We start from the raw sequence: 23,577 nt of genomic DNA, 5'->3' as shown, positions 1-23,577 counted from the left end.
TCGTTCCTCAAAAGATAAATAATCCATGTATTCTGAACAAGTGTTTGGATACACGTTTTATAACTTTAATCATATTTAAAATGTAGTATTATAAAATGTAGTATTAGTGGCTTATTTTTAAGAAACAATACATCTTTTGTCAAGTAAATAATCATGCTGAATTTTACCAGTTTTCACAAGATGATTGCTTAAAATGATGTATATTTAAAGTATAATGTACTAAATAGTTATCAAGGAACATAAAATAGTTAATTCAGCTATTAGATGCACTGGGAAAATCTGGCTAAAGGAATTTTAGTAAGCTAAATTCCACAATAAAATGAATAGATGAATCTTATCAGGGAGCTTACTAAAAATTACCAAAAATGTTCACTGTCTTCTTTCAGATCAAACAATACTTTATGATATTTCAAGTTGCTTCATTTTTAAAACATGACTAACTACAATGCCAGTGCTTCCAAAACCAACAGTGACCTCACTTTTAAAACATTCTTGTCAGGATAACATTTTCTTTCTAAAACATCACACTCATTCCTTTTAGCCAATCCTAATTTTGAGTTCCCAAAAGTTTAATCAGCTACATTTTTTTTTCTATCAAATAGGCCAATTGTTACGACATTTTTTTGGAGGAAGGGGAATGTTATTAAAAAAAATGGCTTAAATGGTAGTCTAAAAAATGCACCCTTGTCAGGAAGAACGGCTATATTTGGTCACATATCATATTACTAGGGAAACTTTTATCATTTTATATGTGTCCATTTTGGTTAAAGACTAAAAGCTGTATTAGAAATCTTTGCATTGACCTAGATCACTTAAATATACAAAATTGATCCCCTTATGCATCCTGATTTTTAAACTCCTACCATGGTGCTGAAGTGGTCAGTTAAGGAAGCATCAGGTAAGAGTAGTCCTGGGCTATGAGTTAACCTAGTAGACTCTGGGTTCACACTACAGTGTCAACAGAATGCTGGTATTAGAAGGACATGATTTGTGAAATGTTGTAAAAGGTTTTATTTTATCTTTTGACCAACTTTAATGGTATCAAATAAACAAATGGCACGCAAGATTCAAGGGGGAAATGTTTATAAAGAAAATTAGTGTTTGAACTCAGAATAAACCAAATAGAATGAAAAATTCTGAACAGGAAAACAGACACTCCAAGATCTATATGGCTGTCTATTAAAAAGAACTTAATGCACAATAATTTATTCTCAAAAATCCCTCTAGGCTTCAAAAAGAAATATAGATTAAATATAATTTCTTTCTTTCTTTCTTTCTTTTTTTTTTTTTTTTGAGACAGGGTCTCACTCTGTCATCCAGGCTGGAGTGCAGTGGCATGATCACAGCTCACCGTAGCCTCAACCTCCCAGGCTCAGGTGATCCTCCTACTTCAGCCTCCTGGGTAGTTGGGACTACAGCTGGGCTGGGTTTTTGTATTTTTAGTAGAGAAGGGGTTTCACCATGGTGCCCAGGCTGGTCACGAACTCCTGGGCTCAAGCAATTTGCCTGCCTCGGCCTCCCAAAATGTTGGGATTACAGGTATGAGCCACTGCCCCCAGCCTTAAATATAGTTTCTAACATCATTTAAATGACCTCCTATAAAATTATAAACGTAGTTTAAATGAAAAAATGTGGCTACATTTTATAATCCTATGTCAAGTTTCTAAACTGTGAAGTTTTAGCATGAGTTTAAAAAAAAAAGGCCTAGAAAAAGCACTGGTCTGGGAACAGTAAAACCAGTAACCATAATGGTAACAGAGCTTACTACAAAATGCTTCCTTTATAAACCAAATCCATGAATTATCTTATTAAATCTCGTAATTATCCTATGGAGTTGAGATATTATTATGCATTATTATTACAGAAGGAAAAACAAAAACTCAGAATAAATTAATCTCTCTTGGGTCACAGAAGTAATAAATTACAGAAATTAAAAATTGAGTATTCATGGACAAACAATGAAGTTTTAAACTGTTTAAGAAGCACATTCATTGTTTTTACATGCTGTAAAGGCGCATGAAACTCCAAAAATGTTTCTGAAAAGCTTTCTAAAAAGAAGTGATTGTGTATGAACATCTTTGCCTTTCATATGAGAAAGTGAGGGAAAAATGTAACTTTTCTACCATATAGTGTAGTTGGATAAGAGATACTACTGGTCCTGTCACTTTTAAAATAGGAGCTTTGCTACTTAAAAAATGTAAAAATTATTGAACTGGGTAATTATCTCTAAGATCTCTTTCTGCACTAAAGCCTGCTTAAACCTGGAAATAGAATTGTTTATCTAATCATTAAAAAGAATTAATTCCACCACCTTATGACTGAATTAAAGTACCTTCCAGCAAATCCTTGATATAATATTAATGCAGAAAAGTTTTAAAGATGGTCTTAGATCTAAGGAAGAAAATTAAAGGTCTCTTGCCTCCTTTTAAATGACATTTATACTGGAAAGACATCTTCTATGACTGTTTTTCAGAATGTGGACTGGGACTGATTCATGGGTCATGAAATCAATTTAATGATTTACAAACAGCATTAAAAAAAACTGAAAGCAAAAGAATAAGCAAATGCCTGATAATTATATTGTAAATAGTAAGGGTTAAGAATTACTTCATAAAATCTATCTACTTACATAACTGTGCACTCAGTCACGATGTAAAATGTATTTTTTTAGCATGAACATCAATCCAAAGAGATTGAAAGACACTATGCTAGAGTGCCAAAGTATATTTTGCATGTAATATATATCACATGAAAAGAGTAATTTCATTAAATTCTGATGACTGGCATTTCTAGGATCTATACCTAAAATATTTTGCTTTTTATAATTACAGTAAAATTATTGACATGCTGAAGAGCCAACTCGACGAAACATGCAAAGAAATTCTAGGAATGCAGCTTGATCAACAGTGTTCCAAAGAAACATCAACATAAAACTATTTGTGAAGAAACAAACACAGTGTTTAAAGAAGGTATCTGAAGGAAACCACGCTCCTTGGAGAAATGGTGTTTCCAAGTCTTGGCAGAAAAATACAAGGTGAAAGGGGGAACATCTTACTGTGTCAGAAAGCAAAAAAGCTATCAAAGATTAGGTTGTGTCAAAGGATGTAGAAGTCAGCTTAACGGTTTCCCACTGATCAAAGATGAACAACTTGGGCATCAAAGAGAATGGCAGATTGAAACACAAACATTATAAAAATTCAAGGCTGGGTGTGGTGGCCTCATACCTGTAATCCCAGCACTTTGGGAAGCTGAGGCAAGCGGATTGCTTGAGCCCATGAGGTTGAGATCAGCCTGAGCAATGTGGTGAAACCCTATCTCTACAAGAAAAATACAAAAATTAGCCACCAGGCATGGTAGCATGTGCCAGTAGTCCTAGCTACTCAGGAGGCTGAGGCTGCAGGGAGCTGAGAGCTCCACTGCACTCCAGACTGGGCAACAGATCCAGACTTGTCTTAAAAAAAAAAAAAAAAAGAAAAAGAAAAAGAAAAGAAAAGAAAATTCAAGAGTTCAAATAAAACAACATTGATCACCTCCATGATTGCTAGGGTTTCAACTTAATATTCTAAAATCTAGTAAACGGAAGAATCAGGCATTTTTTTCTTCTGTTTCCTCCACCAATGTTATTGTAGTTGTATCCAGAGAGTTTACAAGGACACGTTCTTTGCAAGAATTCCAGTTTGGAAGAAAAGAATGCAGGACAGATATACAAAGTCACCAAATTATAATCCATAATGAAATAATAAATGATTAGCCTTGGCTGTTAAAAACCATAGATAAAAGACTGATAGAGAACTTTATATTGGATGGGTTAGGCTGGCAACACCTAACATTTTAACATCATCAATTTTAACATTACTGAAAGTGGGACAAAGCCTCCTACTAGAAGCTAGTAGGAAGTACATCTAATAATATGAATATTATTCCCCTAAAAGAGAACTGAATCTAATCAGTCCTCTAGATCTAACTGCGAGGTTATAGGAAATACAAGGGCCAGAAAAAAACGTAAAAAAAGACCACAAAGATGCAATCAACTAAATTCAAAATATGGAAAATTCTACAAGACCTAGTCTCTTCAATAAATAATGATAAGAAAAAAAGAGGACAGGAAATTGTAGTAGGTTAAAAGAAACTTAAAAGACTCACTTTAATGTAATATTGTAGACCCTGTTTGGATTCCGATTTGAACAAATCAAAACAGGATTTTTTCCAGAATTGGGCAATATGAATATAGACTGGATATTAATGACTTATTTTTTATTTAGTTAAGTATGATAATGATAATGTGGTTTTGTTAAAAAGAGATAAAATATTTTCTATAAGAATAAAGCATGACATACATACAGCAATTTAATTAGTAGATTAATATGTAAAGAAATACTTTGACATATACATAGTTCCTTTCCAACAACGTTTCATTTTTTTGGTAGATACAAGCTGAGCATCTCTGCTCTGAAAATCTGAAATGCTCCAAAATCTGAAACTTTTTGAATGCCTATATGACACCACAAGTGGAAAATTCTACACCTGACTTCATGTGATGTTTGAAGTCAAAACTCAGTCAAAACTTTGTTTTATGCACAAAATTATTAAAAATATCATGGAAAATTACCTTCAGGCTATATGTATAAGGTGTGTGTGTGTGTGTGTGTGTATATACATATATGTATATAAAATTAATGTAATGTTTAGTCCTGGGTGCCATCCCTAAGGTATCTAATTATGTATATACAAATATTCCAAAATCTGAAAAAATCCAAATCTAAAACACTTCTGGTCTGAAGGCTTTCAGATAAGGGATATTCAATTTGTATTAGAATTCCAAATCACTAAAAACACTCTCACCCAACTTCCTACCTTTAAAGGAGGGTATTAAGGATACCTCAGTTGAGTAAATGTCAAACAACTAAGTTTTGTTTTTGTTTCCTGATGTTTTTCCATTTATAAAGTAAACATACACTTCACATATAATACTTTAAAATATCACAAATGTATAATTATGTCACCATAAATACAGTATTAAAAACTTACAAAACAGCAGAGCTGAGGAGCAAGCACATTTCATGATCCTCTTCTTGAAGCACTGAACTTATTTTCTTTCCTGTAGCTTTACTTATAGATGTCTTGAGTTTCTTAGCTAGCTTTTTTGGTGTGTTGGTTATAGAAGATTCTTCTGTACAGCAACTATATACTTCCACCTTTATCTGAAAGTCTGGCCCTGCTTCATTACTAAAAACAAGGGCATTCATAATGTTGGAAATTTAACTCAGTAGAAAATAAAATTATACCATTCTTTTATGTTTATGTAACATTTAAAATCAGCATTTAACATCAGGAAAATGCAAATTAAAACCACTATGAGATATTACTTCACACCCATAAGGATGGCTATTATCAAAAAGGCATGAGATGAATTGTTGACGAGGGTATGGAGAAAAGGGAACCCTAGTACACTGCTGGCGGAGTCATTATGGAAAGCAGTATAGAGGTTCCTAAGGAAATTAAAAAGGAAACTACTATATGATCCAGCAGTCCTTCTTCTGGGTTTATACTGGAAGGAGTAAAATCATTACCTTGTGAAGTTATCTGCACTCCCCTGTTCATTGCAGCATTATTCACAATAGCCAAGATATTGAAGAAACTATAAGAATGCAGCATTATTCACAATCGCCAAGGTATGTCCATCAGTGGTAAAACAGATAAAGAAAATAAGGTACGTGTGTATACACACACACAACGGACAACCATTCTGCCTTAAAAAAGGAGATCTTGCCATTTGCTACAACACGGATGAACTTGGAGGATATTAAGTTAAATAAGCCAAGCATAGAAATAAAAATATTGTGTGATCTCAATTATATGTGGAATATTAAAAAAAAAAGGAGCTCAAAACCATAGAAATAGAGAAAAAAACAGTGGTTACCATGGGCAAGGATTGGGGGAGAGGAAATGGGGAGATATAGGTCAAAGGACACAAAATAGCAGATATGTAGGATGAATAAGTTTAGAGATATAATGTACTGTAAAAACATGAGGTGAATGTTAATAAAATCATGTTAGAGATTTTTGTTAAATAGATTTTAGCTGCTTTTGTCACAAAAAGTAACTATGTGAGATGATAGATGTTAATCTGTTTGATTATAGTAACATTTTACTATTTATATGTATCCTGTAACATCGTGTTATAAACCTCAAATATACACAATAAAATTTCTTTTTAAAATAAATAAAAGACTGCAGGGGAGCCAAGAGAAGATTGCAAAATCTCCTCAATAAGTGCAAGGTTTATGGGGAAAAACATAAGAATTTGGAATAAGTTTATGTTAATGTATGTTAATGAGACAGAATCTCTCAGTGTTTATTTAGCATCTAAATGGCCTGAGAGAGTTACCACAACTTTCACAGATATGAGCTTCAAAACTAGGGCAATCTTAACTCAGTTTAACCAATATATACATAGGCATGTTAAAGAAAGCATAAAATACCCTGGTCATTTTGTTGCCAATACTATTTCTCCTTGTCATTCCTTTAATACATTTTTAAGGTATTTATATGTGTAATTTTCTGAAATGACTGTTCTTCCAAAAAAAATCTGCTAAACCTTTAGTTTTCATTTCTTCTTTATAAAGAGTCACTTATAGTGCACTCGTCACTGTGTCCCCTGACCCTCCCCCACTTTTGTACCTAATAACTATAAATAACATTTTACTATCTGGTTATATAGGGGAAAAATGTACTTCAAAGCATGAACTCCTTAAGAATGGGTGCTGTCTGGGTGATCTTTGTGTTCTTAATCTAGTATTGTGCCTGGAATGTAGGAGGTACTAGATATATATTTATTAAATAAATATGCAAAATTCTGCAATTTTAGCAAATGTTAAGATTGGCTTTACCCTTTTTCAGACACAACGAACTACCTTTGAACTACCTTTAGCATTAAAGACTGTGGTGGTGTTACTAACAATAAAATATACTTAAGACTGCAAAAGAGGTCCATCAGCAGCAGATGTTACTTGCAGATGGAAGATCCATCAGTTTCAGAGATTTAAAAAATGGAGCACAGACTTTTAAAGATATAAATGGCCAATCTATAGTTTGAAAAAATCCCAGGAATAACTTCCAGCTATTTTTATAGTTTATTATTTGGCAACTTTCAAACATACAGTATTCCTGGTAATGACTAACAAATGTCAATATTTAGAGAAAAACCAGAGATTCATAAATATTGAATACTTATTAAAAACAATCATAACAAAAAGCACATTTTTCAACATTTAGAACATTTGTCAGCAGTTATTTTTAGTACAATTTAAAATATTTACAGAATTCTCAAAAAATTATAAATCATATGTTGTCTTCCTCAGTAACTTCTATTGTTCTTTCCCTGGAAAAAAAAGTCTGATTTTTGTCTCATGATCAAAACAAACAATAGCAAAATGATGTGAAGAAAAGGGCCCATCAACTGGTAATTTTGGCAGAAAAGAAAGTTCACTAGCAATAGTTGATAATGGAAATAAATGTATTCAGATAACCAAGAAAAAAGTAATTTTTTTAGCCTCAATTATATAAGCATTTGGGGATATGTTTTCGATCCTAAATAAATTCCTTTGGTTCAATACAGCTTGTAAGAAGGCCTGAATTACTACTTATAACTCAGAACAATGCATTTTATTTTTCCAGGCTATACTATTACTATGAGACACTGGACCAGAAGCCACAAAATATGGTTTGCTATAGGTTTTTTTAATGTTATGTGAGTGGCAAAACTAGGCCTCTAAAATCTCACCTGTCTAGCTCCACAGCTGAAAATGGCAAAAACCATGCACATGGATTTTTATATTAATAGTTAGTAGCTATTAACATTTAGATCTAAAGATCGTGTCTTTAAAAGTCTAAAATACAAATCCCACACTGATTTAGGCACATAGAACCTTTGAAGGAGGGCAGGAAAAACTATGTTAGTTAAAAATGATTTCTATGGCTACCCAAGGAGTTCCTTCTTGTTCTGTATTATGACCACAATAAAATGAGCCTGTAAAAGAGCAGGGACAATAAAAATAGCCCTGAGATCACCCATTTTTTTTTTATTGTTTTGAAGTACATGAAAGAAGTGCACCATAAGAAAAAGAACACCCCAAAATTTCAAAGTGCTCTTCCTATATAGCATGTACTTCAGGACTATCTTGTAAATAAAGTTGCTATACTATTTTAGTATTTCTGCAACCAAATATCCTACATGAGATAAAAATCCTGTTTTATGCTTAAATTCTCTCTATATCAAATAACATTACAGGATATTCTGTTGTATGCATAGCTTTGTTAATAACTGAACTATATTTATTAACAATTTAAAAATGGGTCATATCTAATAAGTCAAATATTTACTGCTAATAGTAATTACAAGATTTCCATTTTTATTTCACATCAGAAAACTGCAGATAGAGAAATGGACTTCTTCTGAACAAAGTAATTTTTAAAATCATATTAAACATTTAAAGATCACTTAAACATTTAAACATAAAAAGAATCCAAAGAACCAATAATAAGAACTTTCTTTTAAAAAAGAAGAATTTTAAATTATTTTTATTCTCTGAAGATTAAAAAATACTTACAATATGGTTACATTTTCAAAACATATATCTGTGATTGTTTTATCCACATTCACCACATCAGTATCAAACACATTAGCTCCCATTTTGAATAAACAAAAAATGGCATAGCGTTGTGATCCTGGAGGAAAAATAACAACATATTAAGCAACAATCCATGTAATAAATCATTATGTTAAAATCTACTTGAAAATAAATATTAGGTTAAATATTATTAATAGATTCTTTTCATACATTGTATACTGTAACCCTTAAGTCTTACAGTGACTGTTCTCCCAGTATATAGGAATACCTTACTCAACTAGAACACAATTAAACAAGGAAGCAAAAAATAAAGTTAAATATACAGGCCTCTCAGCAGCCTAAAGAAACCACCAAACTCATAAATTTTATTCCTATTAAACTTCTTAAGCTTTAATTAATAGTAAACTTTATATACACACATGCGCGGGCATGCAAGCGTGCACACACACACTACTACTACCGCTGTCATTTTGGTTTCCAAGTCTATTTAAGAAAAAGATGTTTTTTATTAGAAGAGGTTAAGAGTAGGCACATTAACGACAGCAAAATATTTTCCACCAAACTAACAGCAAGGGAGGAAACCACAAGAAAAAAAAAACAAAACAATAAAATAGACATGAGAACACAAAAAACATAGCTGCTGGGCCTTTTGATTTGGTGATGTTTTAAAAAGTATTAGGTGATTAAAAGGCTAAATCCTCATTATTGAGAAAATGTAGCTCTTCAGAAAAACTTACTCTCTTTAGTAATCAGAAAGCTTTACTTAATTCCCACATGTATTCCTTTGTAAAGTAAATTATATTTCCTAATTGAATAATAAACACTAACCTGATTTTAAATTCTTCATATAAAACTAATTATGCTTAATATGATTCAGTTTTTAAAGTACAAGGAACAAAGCTATCACAATAGACAAGAAAGATAAAGTATTATCATATCTTTCCTGCTTTGCCTCTAATAGCTAGAAATCATTCGAGGTTAATTTCCATGACCTAAGCAATACATGGATTTGTAAAGACTGTATAAAACCATAAAATATTGAAGGAAAAAAAATGAGATCAAGCTAAAAATCTTTCCCTATTTCATCCTGTTAAATAACCTGAAGTAATGAAATAAGGCAGAAAAATCTTCCAGATTCTGGTCAAATACAAGAAATGTTGGCTTTACCTTTATTCGCTAAACATTTTCTTTTGTTCCATATTTCCCTTCCCCCGTTCCCACTCTGAACCCGGTACTTACTGTCCTAGCACTGGTTCCTATCAACAACGAAAAGTACACTACATATGCACTATATTAATTAGTATCAAGTGACTGCAACATATTTATATTAAAAATCAGAAAACAGTTCAAGATGCTGCTTATTCTTTCAAATGACATCAATTTATTTCAGCAAGGAAGCAGTCTTTTTTCTCAATAATCAGATACACTACATACTAAAGAAAACATTTCAATTACAAATTAAAATCATACATACGTTCTTTATTGCTGAAGTGATCAGAGTCTTTCCACATTAGTGGTATTCGAATATCTATAAAGAAGGGAAAAAGAAATGACAAGTAATAATTTTGGTAAGTTTTATTCTTTACAGTGACCTGAACCTCTGCATTCCATAATAATTCTGACTACTATAGCTAAAATAAAGTGTTATTATTTAACAGCACATTTTCTATATATTGTTTATAGTTTGTACTTTTAAAAAGTTAATCTGAAATTTTTGTGAGGTAAAAATATATTCTTCTTATAAAAATAACTGTTCTAACTCCATATATATCTGTTTCTTCCTTACTGATTAATTATGACATCTTTATCATATATGCCATTCTGAGTAAATGTCTGTTCCTTGGCTATACTTTTATGAATTTGAATCATTTATTAATTACTGTCTAGCTAAATACCAACACCATACTATTTTTCTTTTCTTTTTGTTTTTTGACAGGGTCTTGCTCTGTTGCTCAGGCTGGAGTGCAGTGGTGCCATCATGGCTCACTGCAGCCTTGAACTCTAGGGCTCAAGCAAACCTCCCACCTAAGCCTCCCATGTAGCTGAGATTACAGGTGTGTGCCATCTGTTGCCCAGGTTGGAGTGCAGTGGCACGATCTCAGCTCACTGCAACCTCCGCCTCCTGGGTTCAAGCGATTCTCCAGCCTCAGCCTCCCGAGTAGCTGGGACTACTGGCATGTGCCACCACACCTGGCTAATTTTTTTCTATTTTTAGGAGAGATGGGGTTTTACCGTGTTAGCCAGGATGGTCTTGATCTCCTGACCTCGTGATCCGCCTGCCTAGGCCTCCCAAAGTGCTGGGATTACAGGCGTGAGCCACTGCGCCCGGCTGCCTAATTATTATACTTTTTTTTTTTTTTTTTTTGTAGAGACAGGGTTCACTATGTTTGCCAGGCTGTTCTTCAACTTCTGGGCTCAAGCAATCTGCCCTCCTTGGCCTCCCCAAGTGCTGGGATTACAGGCATGAGCCACCATGCCTGGCAACACTATACTATTGTTAACTATTGTACCTTTATAATATACTAATTTGTTAGATATATTTCTTTTTTGAAAACACCTTACTCTTACTTGCTAATTTCTTTATATAAATTTTAGAACAAATTTTGTCAAAATTTCCCTTTCCCAAGTGTTTTATTAGTATTCCATTATCCAAATTAATTTGGGAACTGATAACTTTATAATATTCTATCTTTACACAGAATAGCATAATAATTTGTCTTTACATTTTTATTAAAGTTATTCTTGAATAATTAATATTTTTGTTTTTTGGAGGTTTTCTTGTAAAGGGTATCTTGTTGCTATTATATTTTCTAATTAGTTATTATTGATTTTAAGATAAACTACCACTTTTTGTATATTTATCTTGAATCCAGCCACTTTTACTGAATTCTTTATTCATTCAAATAGTGTTACAGTAAATTCTCTTAAGTTTTGTAAGTCTACAATCTATTATTATTATTTTTTTTTTGAGACAGCATCTTGCTCTATCACCCAGGCTGGAGTGCAATCGTGCGATCTCTACTCACTGCAACCTCCACCCTCCCCTACCACCCCTGCCCCCGGGGTTCAAGTGTTTCTCCTGCCTCAGCCTCTGGAGTAGCTGGGATTACAGGCATGCACCACCACACCCGGCTAATTTTTTGATTTTCAGTAGAGACAAGGGGTTCACCATGTAGGCCAGGTTGGTCTCGAACTCCTGACCTCAAGTGATCTGCCTGCTTTGGCCTCTCAATGTGCTGGGATTACAGGCGTGAGCCACTGTGCTGGGCCTACAATCTATTATCTTCAAACAGTATTCAATTTATCTATTTTTTTTTTTAAATTTTATTGTTATTATACTTTAAGTTTTAGGGTACATGTGCACGACGTGCAGGTTTGTTACATATGTATACATGTGCCATGCTGGTATGCTGCACCCATTAACTCATCATTTAGCATTAGATATATCTCCTAATGCTATCCCTCCCCCCTCCCCCCACCCCACAACAGTCCCCAGTGTGTGATGTTCCCCTTCCTGTGTCCATGTGTTCTCATTGTTCAATTCCCACCTATGAATTTATTTTCAATAGTTTCATCTTTTATTCTTATTATTTTAGCTAGAATTTCTAAAATTGTTAAATTATATTGGCATAACAGACATTGTAATTTTGTTTTTGATTTTTATGAGAATGCTTTATTGTTTTGTAATTATGACTTGGCTGATATCCTGCCAAAAAGTCCACTTCTTCTTGCTTGACCACAGCTGCTGACTCATTTCATTTCACAACTGTACTTATTCACAGCTGTTCTTGCTCTGTTAGGATTAACAGAGCATTAACTATTTACACTATCATGGGAGGGACATGGATCCTGACTTCCTTTGCTGTACACCCACAACCTGTGGGTCAGCCTTCTTCTATCCCATGCCAAAGAGAGGAGGGTAGGTATCAGCTCCACAAGAGGAGAAGCTGGATACCGATTTTCCAGGTAGTCTTGTGCTCTTCAGATAGCAATGGATTTGTAACCCATCAACTCTATTTCTGAATTCAGCTTCCAATGATAGAACTTCCTTCCAGATTCTTGCAAATGGCTCAGTTTCAGTTTACAGTACTCTAACTTTTTTCTTGTTTTATGTCTTCATTGCCATTTTAATGGTAAACTGGGAGAGTCATAATAAGACAGCTGACTTGATGCTATCAAGTCCCAGAAGTCTGTCTATCATTTTCAAAAGTGAAAACTAAGGTACTTGGTGAACTGATTTGGTTTATTCATTAAATTAGTAGTCGGTGACTAAGCTAATTACCACAATATAATTACGGTAAATACTACATTTACATATGGTAAATATTTGATGTTCAGCAGAAATAATAAGAGTAAATTTGTGATTTAGTTTCATAAAGACCTGGCCAGGGAGTGGTGTAGCTGGAAACAGAAAACCCAGGTATTTTCTGGCTATCAATGTAATCTCAAAACATTATGAAACTTTGTTGCAAATATTCATCTTTACCAAAACAAAGGTCACATTTTCCTCCCAATATCAAGAGAAAATGGATTTATAAAGGTGAATTCATTTTTTATTTTGTTTTTACAAACACATACAAGATATAATTAAGTCTAGGCAAAGATGAAAAGACATTACGTAAGTATCCGATTTTCTCAGAGTTTCCGTTCCTTAATTTAAAATTATCTTTTGGAAAGAAGAAACACATGCAGAAATAAGTTCAATTTTTACACTTGAGTAATTGTGGGCAGGAAATAGTTTTTTATTTTATTTTAAATACTTTTACTTAAGAGCCTCCTTCTAAATGTACAGTTATTTCTAATATTATGAATTGCTACAATCAATAAACTGTTATGAAATGACAATAGATGTTGACTATCATGGCATTTGAGTGTTTAACAGCAACTTAACATATGTCATTTATATACTGAGTGACACTATATTAGAAGCAAGAAATGAAGGATATGTTTAGTTTTTATAAAATCTCAAAGATCTATAGTAATTTATTCACAAAAAATTTATTGCACATAATGAACAAAACCACATAAAAATACATGTTTGATAGCAAAAGAATACAAGGATAAAACATGTTTTGTTTTGTATTATAAAGATAAAAACAAATATAAATAACTATAAAACAAGCAACAAATTTTTACATATTCCAGTTATTTTCTGAAGAATATTTTGCTTAGCTGAATGTAATTCTTCAGATTTTGGCCATTTATGTACTTTGTAAAATGTAGGTCTACCGTCCTGTGTGATAATTTTGTTTATCCAGAAAAATATTACTAGAAACAGTTCCTTAGGTGACAGTACCTCAAATGTAGCAGCAGGCTCTCTAGTACAAGACTTCTAGCCAATAACCTAGTGATTACTTAAGGACCAATGGAGGTATATACTATTGTTTCAAAAATGTACTGATAAGAAAATATTTGTAAAAGTGCATTATCTGACTAGTGTACACACGAGTCAGCCATGTATTCATTTCAATCTGTGGCATCTCCAAGCCATTGTCTTTAGCTTCCTGAACACTTTGGAGAAACTGAGACTGCACAGCATAAGTGCCATCTAGTGGTGAAGGGTCTCCTAACTGCATTAGGAATTGAGAGAAAGGAAACATCCTTTCTAGTTGGAACGGTAACAGAGATTATATTATATATAGATAAACAAACAGATATTTAAGAGAATGTAGTTATTTCACAAGCTAATTGGGTGTCAGAAGCATGGGTTATGTTGCCAGGACAAGGACAGAAATGTCTGCTAAAGGAGACAGCTTATGTTTAGGAGTAATAGAAGATATGACTAGAAAAAAAATTGGGTCAAAATGGAAGACTGGAGAAAAATGTTTGGTCTTTACACTACAGGCAATGAAGAGCAGCCATCCATCCAAGAGTCACTGAGCAATTACTATGAGCCAAGCACCATGCTAGCTTCTGGGTGTAAAGTGATGACCAAAATAAACATGGTACCAAAACCTCATGGAACTTCTGACCTAGACAAAACATTAAAAACATTATTATAGCTTCTGAGCAGGAAAGGAACAGAGTCAAAAGACTTGGGTTTGGCCCAGCTCAGTCACTTAGCCTCTGAGTCTGTAGAAAATAACAATTACTCTACCTATTTTACAAGACTGCACTAGGGAGAAAACTGTAGAGTATGTAACATATGAAACAGTTTTCTTAAACTCTAAAGTTCTATATCAATGTAGCATATAATGCTGAAAACAGTGTTTTAGAACAAATATTCTGATAGAGGTATGAAAAACAAAATGAAGAGAATGGAGACAGGGCATAAAACAAAATCCACCATGTAGTTACATTATAGAATTTATTCAGCAATATAAAAGATTCATTTATAGCATACCTGATATGGCAATCTTTCCTTTACATGCTGTTCGTTCTTTACTTTCAAATTTCACATCACTGTCAAAACAAAAAAACTTATGGAAAAAAGATCTTTTCTAATAAGCAATTATTTTAACAGTGTTTCACAAATGTCGAAATATTAAAAGCAAATGCATATCCGTGAATAATAATGACTTCCAGTTAATGTAAACTATTTGACTCAAACTTTAAGATGTTTAGTCAAGTTAGCAAGTTAAAAGAAATATCTGGAGCCACTCCCGATTTTTCATATAAACTTTATATTCCTTGATGACTGTGTATACTGGTTACTTTACAATGAAAGACTTTTGTGATCATTTATATCTATAAACAAGATGTACAATATTTGTCCATGTCCCCAGAAGTATAATACCTTAGATCACAATTTCATAAATTACATTTCTAACTTACCAGATACAGTGGCCTGGAAAAGTTAATGAACTTCCCAATCATGCAATTTACTGTCCAGGAGTATCTTATCCTTATAGAATCTGATAAATATCCAAAAAAGTACCCTCTGCTGTATAATCATATTTAATATCATATTTAATTTCCCCAAGATTCCAAAGAACTAAGTGTATGTTAAAACAATAAATTAACAAACTAACATGAGAAACAGAGTAGCTCTGTAGACAGAATAAAATTTAGAGAGAAAAATATTATGATTCAAAGGAAATTCTGGGGATATAAGACACTTCCAAATCTGAAGTTGGAATATTTTATTACCATGAAAACTTTAAAAAGATATAAACAATCCAATCTTTGACTATTTCCCTAATATCCTATTTTCCTAATAAACTGCATTTAGAGATTAGCATTCCATTTACAGGGCAATATTTCTAAGAGTATTCTTTGTATTTTTCATTCCTATTTAATTTGGTCAGCTAATTAACTACCAGCTAATTTAATTTGTTACTTCAAATAAGTGATAAGATGGAAATTTTCCATTTGGATATTGTTTGATTCTAAGAAGGCTTCTGGAGAAAGACTGATGGGAGTTTGAAATGGGACGTTATCTAAGTAATTTTTGGAAGAGGATGACAGCAACACACTGCTTTCAGTAGGTCTGTTAAAAAGACTGCCAATATATTCATTATAACGCATCCAAATTTGAAAACAAATATATCATCCTACTTTTTTGCCCCTTTACTGGATTAAACTCATAAATATATAGGTGACATATATTTTGAATGAGCTAAAATAATTTACTGATGTAAAGTTCGTACGTTTATATGAGATATTTACGTAGTATTTATAGAATTATACATTAGGTATGACTAAAATAATGCAGTATATTTAAAGCCATATATTCTCAGAATTCTACCTAATGACTTTATGGCCATATCTGGTACTAAAACTAGGGAATTCACTCAGTGAAACATACAAATACTCATTGTTTATTTCAAAATAAAGTTTCATTGAATCATAAATTTTAAAAAGAGTGAAGTTCAATATTTTATATTAGTTTGTAATGTCAGAGAAGATTATCTTGCTTATTACTTCCTCACAGAATAAAAAGTTCAATTCAACAGTTCAATTGAACAGTTTATTATCTATTTTGGTGAAATAATATATTGAAAGGCCCACTAGAAATCAAACACAAATCTCAATTTCTTCAAACCTGTGCAAGAAATACAATACAAACATAATTGCTTGGCATTTGAAGGTAATATTTCTGAAAATGCCTATATGAGCAATGCATAATATAAATTCTTAAAATACTTATTTCAGTGAAAAAGTACAAGGAAGCTCAAATATAGTGAGTAACTTAAGTATTATGGAATAGGTCACAGATTATTCTAAAGTTGAGATCCATTAGGTATTATTAAATTGGATTAAATTTGAGGCTTTGGCAGGCGAATGAAATTCTGAAATACTAGAACTACCAAAAGCAAACTTGCTGAATATTTACCAAGAAAAATTTCCCCCTTCCAAACTACTCAACTACCTGGCAGAGTATAGCTTTCTCCCCTGCAATTATAAATTATTTGCATAGGCATTTCCAGGACTGGTAAGCAAACTTAGTATACACAAATATTGTCAAACTATAATATAAATTCAATTAACCATATAATCTTAGAGAATTAAGTCTGTCTTTTAAAAAATGAGAGGAGAAAAACTGAAGTAATTCAGCCTCAATTTTCTGAAGCTTGAATTACTTTCAATTCAAATAACAAAACTGCTATTTAGGGTACTAAAATGTGATGTTTTTCTAATTAATCCAAATTGACAATGAAATTGTTAAACACTATCTGTCTAATAATGTGCTACTGTAGCTAATAGTTTGCTTAATATAAATACTTGTTCAAAAATCTGCAATATTAATTCTAATTCTGAATGCTAGAATTAGAGAGCCAGCCTGAGGAAATAGCAAATAACCACAAAATTACCAAAACAAAGCACAGCTAGATAATAGTGGACCTTATCCATATGAACGCAGTCTAGAGCATTATTTTGGCTGAGATTTGTAAATGCTAATTTAAAAGACAGAGATAAACATATAAAAGACAAACTTAATTTTTATTACTTATATTTCTGCCTGTAGGTAAATAAAATGACCAAAAGAGGGTGCCAATCTGCCACATTGTTGCTCAAAAATTTGTATTAAAATTGACTGAGTAAATACAGATTATCCTACCTTATATTGTTCCAAGTGGGAATTTAAAACAGCATTTCTTTGCCAAAATTAACAAGTTATAATGAGAAATAGCCCAATGATGAAAGCATTTTACATTTTCTTAACGAAGTACTAAAATAATTCTAAATGGGAGTCTATTATTTGAAAGCAGGTTATAAAATCCTTTACCTCTGATACAAATAAGTAAAAATTAAAACACTCAAATGTTTAGCATGAAATTTTAACCCATCCTAAAACTATGGTATAAAATTTATAGCTTCATAAATATCTTAAAAATAAAATTGGTAATGTCTTTAAATACAAGTTTTATTATAGAACTAAGAGTACACAATTTTCACTTCCAACCTATACGTTTTTTTTTGAGATACAGTACCTGAGCAATGAACAAAAAAACTGGAGGATGAGAGAGTAGGATAAAAATCATACAAAACTCACAAAATTATTTTGGCAATATTAAAAATCACAATTATGTTGAATGACACACATAATTCAGTGCTATAAATGACACTGATTAGTATTGTTTTTACAAAGCCAAATAAAGCATTTCAGAAGTAGGTCAAGAAGAATGAACTGGGTTGAGCAGGGGTTGCGGGGTTGGGGGGTGGTGGGGGCAGTGGGAAGGGCACAGATGGAGGATATTGCTGAAATATAAGCTCCGTGTGTACTTTTTTTGTGCGTGGGGGTGGCGGTGGGGCGTCCACTTTGTTCAGTGCTCTATCACCAGTGCCTGGTATTCAGCTCAGTACATTCTAAAGAACTCAATGAATGTTTAGGGACTGTTAAATGAAATGAAATAAGGATACGTTCATTTTGATGGAACAGGCAGTAGACAGGGATTCTAAAGTCTTAGAATTGGATTTTACTCATTATTAACTAACTACATAAGTGGGTTGCTATTAATCTTTTAACCTCAGCATCTTTATCTGTAAAATGGGGAAAAGATTCACTATCTCACAGAGATACTAAATGAATTAATATTTTAAATGTATCCTATGTCATTCTTCAAAATGTCACACAAATACAAGGATTACTTTCTGAGTATTTATATTTTTGGCCTCAGTATTTAGGTTGGGGCTCACATAGAAGAGGCACTAAACCATTTGTTAAAGTGATCAGGGAATGACTTACCAGTTCCTGTAAAACAGTGGTAGCCATCTAAATCAGATTATTTTCACACATTCTACAAAAGCCTCCAGATCAACAAGGAAAGCAAATAAAATGACCCATAGTCCACACCAACAGCATAGCTAGAAAACAGAGACTTCTACAAATTTTAATTTACAGTAAATGGGGAAACTAACATCTGAAACCATCAAAACCAGCTTGTAGAAGCCTTGCATATAAGAGTGAGGTGGGCATTGCAAAACACAAGCAGTATCAACTTGGGATTTCCCCTAGAAGAAGTGTGAATGGGTCTAAGACCTAGTGGATACCAGAGCACTGGTTCCAGGAGAGGCAAAAGAAAGGGCTCCAAAAGTACTTTGATTCAAAAGTTAAGTCCTGTGAGATACACAAGAATGAGTGAGGTGTCCTTTGGAGCCTTGGCTACAAAGAAAAAGAAGGAAGAAAGTAGATGAAGTTTAATATCCCAAGAAACACTAGTTTCAAACATTAGTATCAAAGAACAGAAAATTAACCAACCAGCATCCTAAAAGACATCATTTATTAACGAAACTACTCTTCACAGTTCTAATAATAAAAAACATTCTTGAACTAAGAAACCAAATACAGTATTCTCTTCTTAGCCATGGTTTTGCTTTCCATGGTTTGTTATCCAGAGTAAACTGCAGTCTGAAAATATTAAATGAAAAATTCCAGAAATAAATAATTCATAAGTTTTATTATTTTTATTTATTTTTGAGGAAGGGTCTCTCTCGGTTGCCCAGGCTGAAGTGCAGTGGCATGATCTCGGCTCACTGCAACCTCCGCCTCCCGGGTTGAAGCAATCCTGCCACCTCAGCTTCCTGAGTAGCTGGGACTACAGGCACATGCCACCATGCCCAGCTAATGTTTATGTTATCTGGTAGAGACAGTGTTTTACGATGTTGCCCAAGCTGGTCTCGAACTCCTGGATTCAAGTGATCCACCCACCTCGGCCTCCCAAAGGGCTGGGATTATAGTTATGAGCCACTGTGCCTGGCCTAACAATTCATAAGTTTTAAACTGCACACCATTCTGAGTAGTGTAATGAAACCTCACACTGCCCTGTGGGATGTCAATCATCCCTTTGTCCAGTGTATCCATGCTGTACACATCACCTGCTCATTAGTCACTTAGCTGCCATCTAGATTATCAGACTAACTCTCAAGATAACACAGTGCTTGTGCTCAAGGTCCACAGTAGCCTAATGCTATACCACAATGCCTATGACATTCATCTCATTTAAACTCATCACAAAAGCAATTTATCACCTCACATCATCACAAAAAGGGTAAATATTTTGAAAGAGAGAACACATTTGCATAGCTTTTATTACAGTATATTGTTATAATTGTTCTATTTTATTATTAGTTATTGTTGTTCATCTCTTACTGTGCCTAATTTACAAATTAAACTTTATCATAGGGGTGTATGTATAGGAAAAAACATAGTGTGCATAGGGCTTAGTATTATCTGTGGTTTCAGGAATCCAGGAAGGATGATGGAACATACCCCCTCAAGGGTAAGGGGTCCTGTGATCCCTTCTAGTAACCTCCCACCTGACTTCTAATCACTTGGCTCAGAAAAATCCTACATATTTCATTAGGGACAAAAATGGACTCCAATTACCCATAGAAAACTACTATAAATAAAAGTAGATAATCAAAACTCTTCATTTGATTAAAATCCTCTACCAACTCCACCTCCAAAAAATATAAAGTAACAAAAACCGTAACACAATACTCCAAAATGAATTAAGTGCATTTACACAAATTATTGCAAAAATGAAAGAAACCAGGAATCTAAAATCCAAAATTTGAGACTAGTAAAGAATAAACAATAGGCAGATATGCAGAGAGGAGAGAATGAGAGGAAAGAACAAGCAGAGAAACTGGAAAAATAAAATCATTTCTGAAATGAACATTAAAATATAAGGTGTCCAATGATAAATATATAGAAGCAAAAGTACACAAAGGGACATAGTAAATGGGAATGAAAAGAACCAAAAGAACAAAAATGAAATAAAGTATTAAAAAAGATCAGAAAGTGATAGACACAGAGGACAGGCAAAGAAGATCCAACGTATATGTAATTAGAATTCTTAAACAGGAAAAACAAAATAATGAGATAGAAATAATATTTTTATATAATTCAGAAAGACGTTCTGACAATAAAAAAGAACAATCTACATATCAAAAGAGCCCCAAAATGTGCCAAATGGTCAGCCTTACACACATTCCAGTAAAATAACCAGACTTTAAGATAAAGAAAAGTACTTTCAGTCTCCAGGCAAAAAGTCAAACTCATTTACAAAGGAAAGAAAATGAAAGATTAGATTTCTTAATAACAATACAACAATGGAGCAAAGTCTTCACAAAACTCAAGGAAAGAATGTGTTGGCTAAGGAATTTATAACTAGCAAAGTCACCCTGAAAGTAGAAACACTAAAGAAAAACACTTTAAACATGCAAGAAAGTGAAGAAAACCGTACTCATGTGGAAGAATCTTCTAGCTGATGAACTTCTTCCAAAAGAGATGATTTTGGAAAGTACAACAGAAGAACAAGAAGTGAAAATTATACCTATTTAATTGCATATCAAAGACTAAAACAAAGGTGAAGATATGACTATAAGATTATTATGTAAATATTATCCATTCCACCGAAGTAGAAATAACACAACTTGAAAAAAAAAGTGGAGTAGGGGAAATACAATAAGCTCATTGATCTTGACATAGATAGTAGCTGGAAAAAAATGATATTACTAAAAGCAAAAAATCAAAATAGCAGAAGCCTGAGTTAGGCCATTCTTGCATTGCTATAAAGTAATACCTAAGGCTAGGTAAATTAAGAAGAGGTTTAGTTGGCTCATGGAACTAAGGGAAATACATAAAAAAACTTATAAGAACTAAGGGCATTATATAGTTATCGGAATATAAAGTTTTTTTATATAAAATTATAGTAACTACTATGACTTATAAAATGCTTCCAAAATTTAAGAAAACAGACCACATAGTAAAAGACTAATTATAATACACACAGTTAACATAATATAAAAGAATATTACAGTGGCTGAAACCAGATATATCAGTTATATCGCTAAATATAAAATGTCTTAATTTTCCCATTAAAAGGATTTCCAGATTGGCTCGTAATATAAAACCCAACTCTAGGATGAACACAAGAAACAAGTCTTCAAAGGTGAGTCAGAAAGGCTAAAAATAAGGAGATGGACAAAGATATATGAAACAAATACAAATAAGAAAACAGAGGATGTGATTTTGTTACCAGGCAGAATTCAGGTTCAAAAACATTACCTGAGACAACAACAAACGGACACTTTATAATGCAAAAGGCTGCAGCTAACAATGAATATATCGCAAGTACCGAATATACCAAATGTTACAGAGCATCTTCCTAAAGCACAACGTACAGAAGATACAAGGATGAAGACAAGCTTTAATAATAAAAAATCTTAACCTATCTGTTTCAGTACAAGACAGTCCAATGGGTCAAAAAATAAGGAAGGTTACAGAAAACGTAACACAGTCATTAACACAGATCTTTCGAACTCCTTTGGCTAACTTTACACCCTTATAAAAAGAAATGTAACTTCAAAAGCCAATGTGACAGTCATGAAAACAGACCATATTAAGTCATAAAGAAAACCTCAACATGTTCCATAAAGTAGGAAAAAATAAAAATTTATTTGATTAAAATGCAATTTTAATCAATTAAAATTCCTCTTTTGGTAATGGCAGAGTAGCTCATGCTGGAGAAATCTTCCCACAGAAAACAATAAAAAATATAGAAAAACTATTTTAAAAACATCTACCTGAAGTGACTGGCAAGTGACCAAAACTATACAGAAATTTGAAAAGAATCAACACTGGAAAAAGTGATACAGTGGAAAAAAAAATAATTGATACATGATGAATCTCAAAAGCATTATGCTGAAAGAAAGAAACCTCCACTGTATAGTTCTATTTATACTAAGTTCCAGAACAGGCAAAATTAACCTACAGTGGAAAAAAAAGTCAGAATAGTGGCTGATTCTTGGGGTGGGAACCGTGGCAAGAGCTACTAATTGGAAACTGGGAAGGAGGACACAGAAACACTATCTATCCAAAAAATGTAATTAATTCAAAGAGAAAAAAAGCAAACAGAAACAAATAAGTCTGTTTATGATTTAATAACAAGACCATAAGAAAAAGTTCATTGATATGGTTTGGCTCTGTGTCCCACCCAAATCTCATGTTGAATTGTAATCCCCAGTGCTGGGGGAGAGACCTGGTGGGAGGTGATTGGATCATGGGGGCGGATTTCCCCCTTGCTATTCTCATGATAGTGAGTTCTCAAGAGATCTGGTTGTTTAAAAGTGTGTAGCATTTCCCCATTAGTTCGCTCGCTCTTCTGTCGCCATGTGAAGGAAGTGCTTGCTTCCCCTTCACCCTTTTGCCATGACTAAGCTTCCTCAGGCCTCCAAGCCATGCTTCCTGTATAGCATGCAGAACTGTGAGTCAATTAAACCTCTTTTCTTCTTAAATTACCCAATCTCAGGTGGTCCTTTATAGTATTGTGAGAACAAAGTAATACAATCATTTCAAGTAATTTTTGAGTACTCTCCACCTATATCCACAGGGATGTACATATATGTGTATATATACGTACACACACACAAAGAACTGCAAAGAACTTATTTTAAATTGTGTCATAAAGAAATAAAATAGATTAGGCTGAACATGGTGGCTCATGCCTGTAATCCCAGTGTTTTGGGAGGCTGAGGTGGGAGGATTGCTTGAGGCCAG

At 33.1% G+C, this 23,577-nt stretch overlaps 1 protein-coding gene across 2 annotated transcripts in view; it reads right to left on the bottom strand.

Moving 5' to 3' along the window:
• The window catches only part of RTKN2 (rhotekin 2), a 75,599-nt gene that overhangs the window by 37,918 nt on the left and 14,104 nt on the right, over nt 1–23,577 (bottom strand). For both annotated transcript variants that reach the window (XM_055353259.2, XM_019035648.4), the window contains 4 exons: nt 14,974–15,032; nt 10,105–10,158; nt 8,610–8,727; nt 5,029–5,226 (listed from right to left, as the gene is read on the bottom strand). In XM_055353259.2, coding sequence (XP_055209234.2) covers nt 5,029–5,226; nt 8,610–8,727; nt 10,105–10,141 — 353 coding nt within the window. In that variant the 5' untranslated portion in view covers nt 10,142–10,158; nt 14,974–15,032. The remainder of the gene's footprint in view (nt 1–5,028; nt 5,227–8,609; nt 8,728–10,104; nt 10,159–14,973; nt 15,033–23,577) is intronic.

The sequence above is a fragment of the Gorilla gorilla genome, chromosome 8 (genome assembly GCF_029281585.2).
Source record: "Gorilla gorilla gorilla isolate KB3781 chromosome 8, NHGRI_mGorGor1-v2.1_pri, whole genome shotgun sequence".
Lineage (NCBI taxonomy): Eukaryota > Metazoa > Chordata > Mammalia > Primates > Hominidae > Gorilla > Gorilla gorilla.
This window is presented reverse-complemented; position numbering and strand designations above follow the sequence as displayed.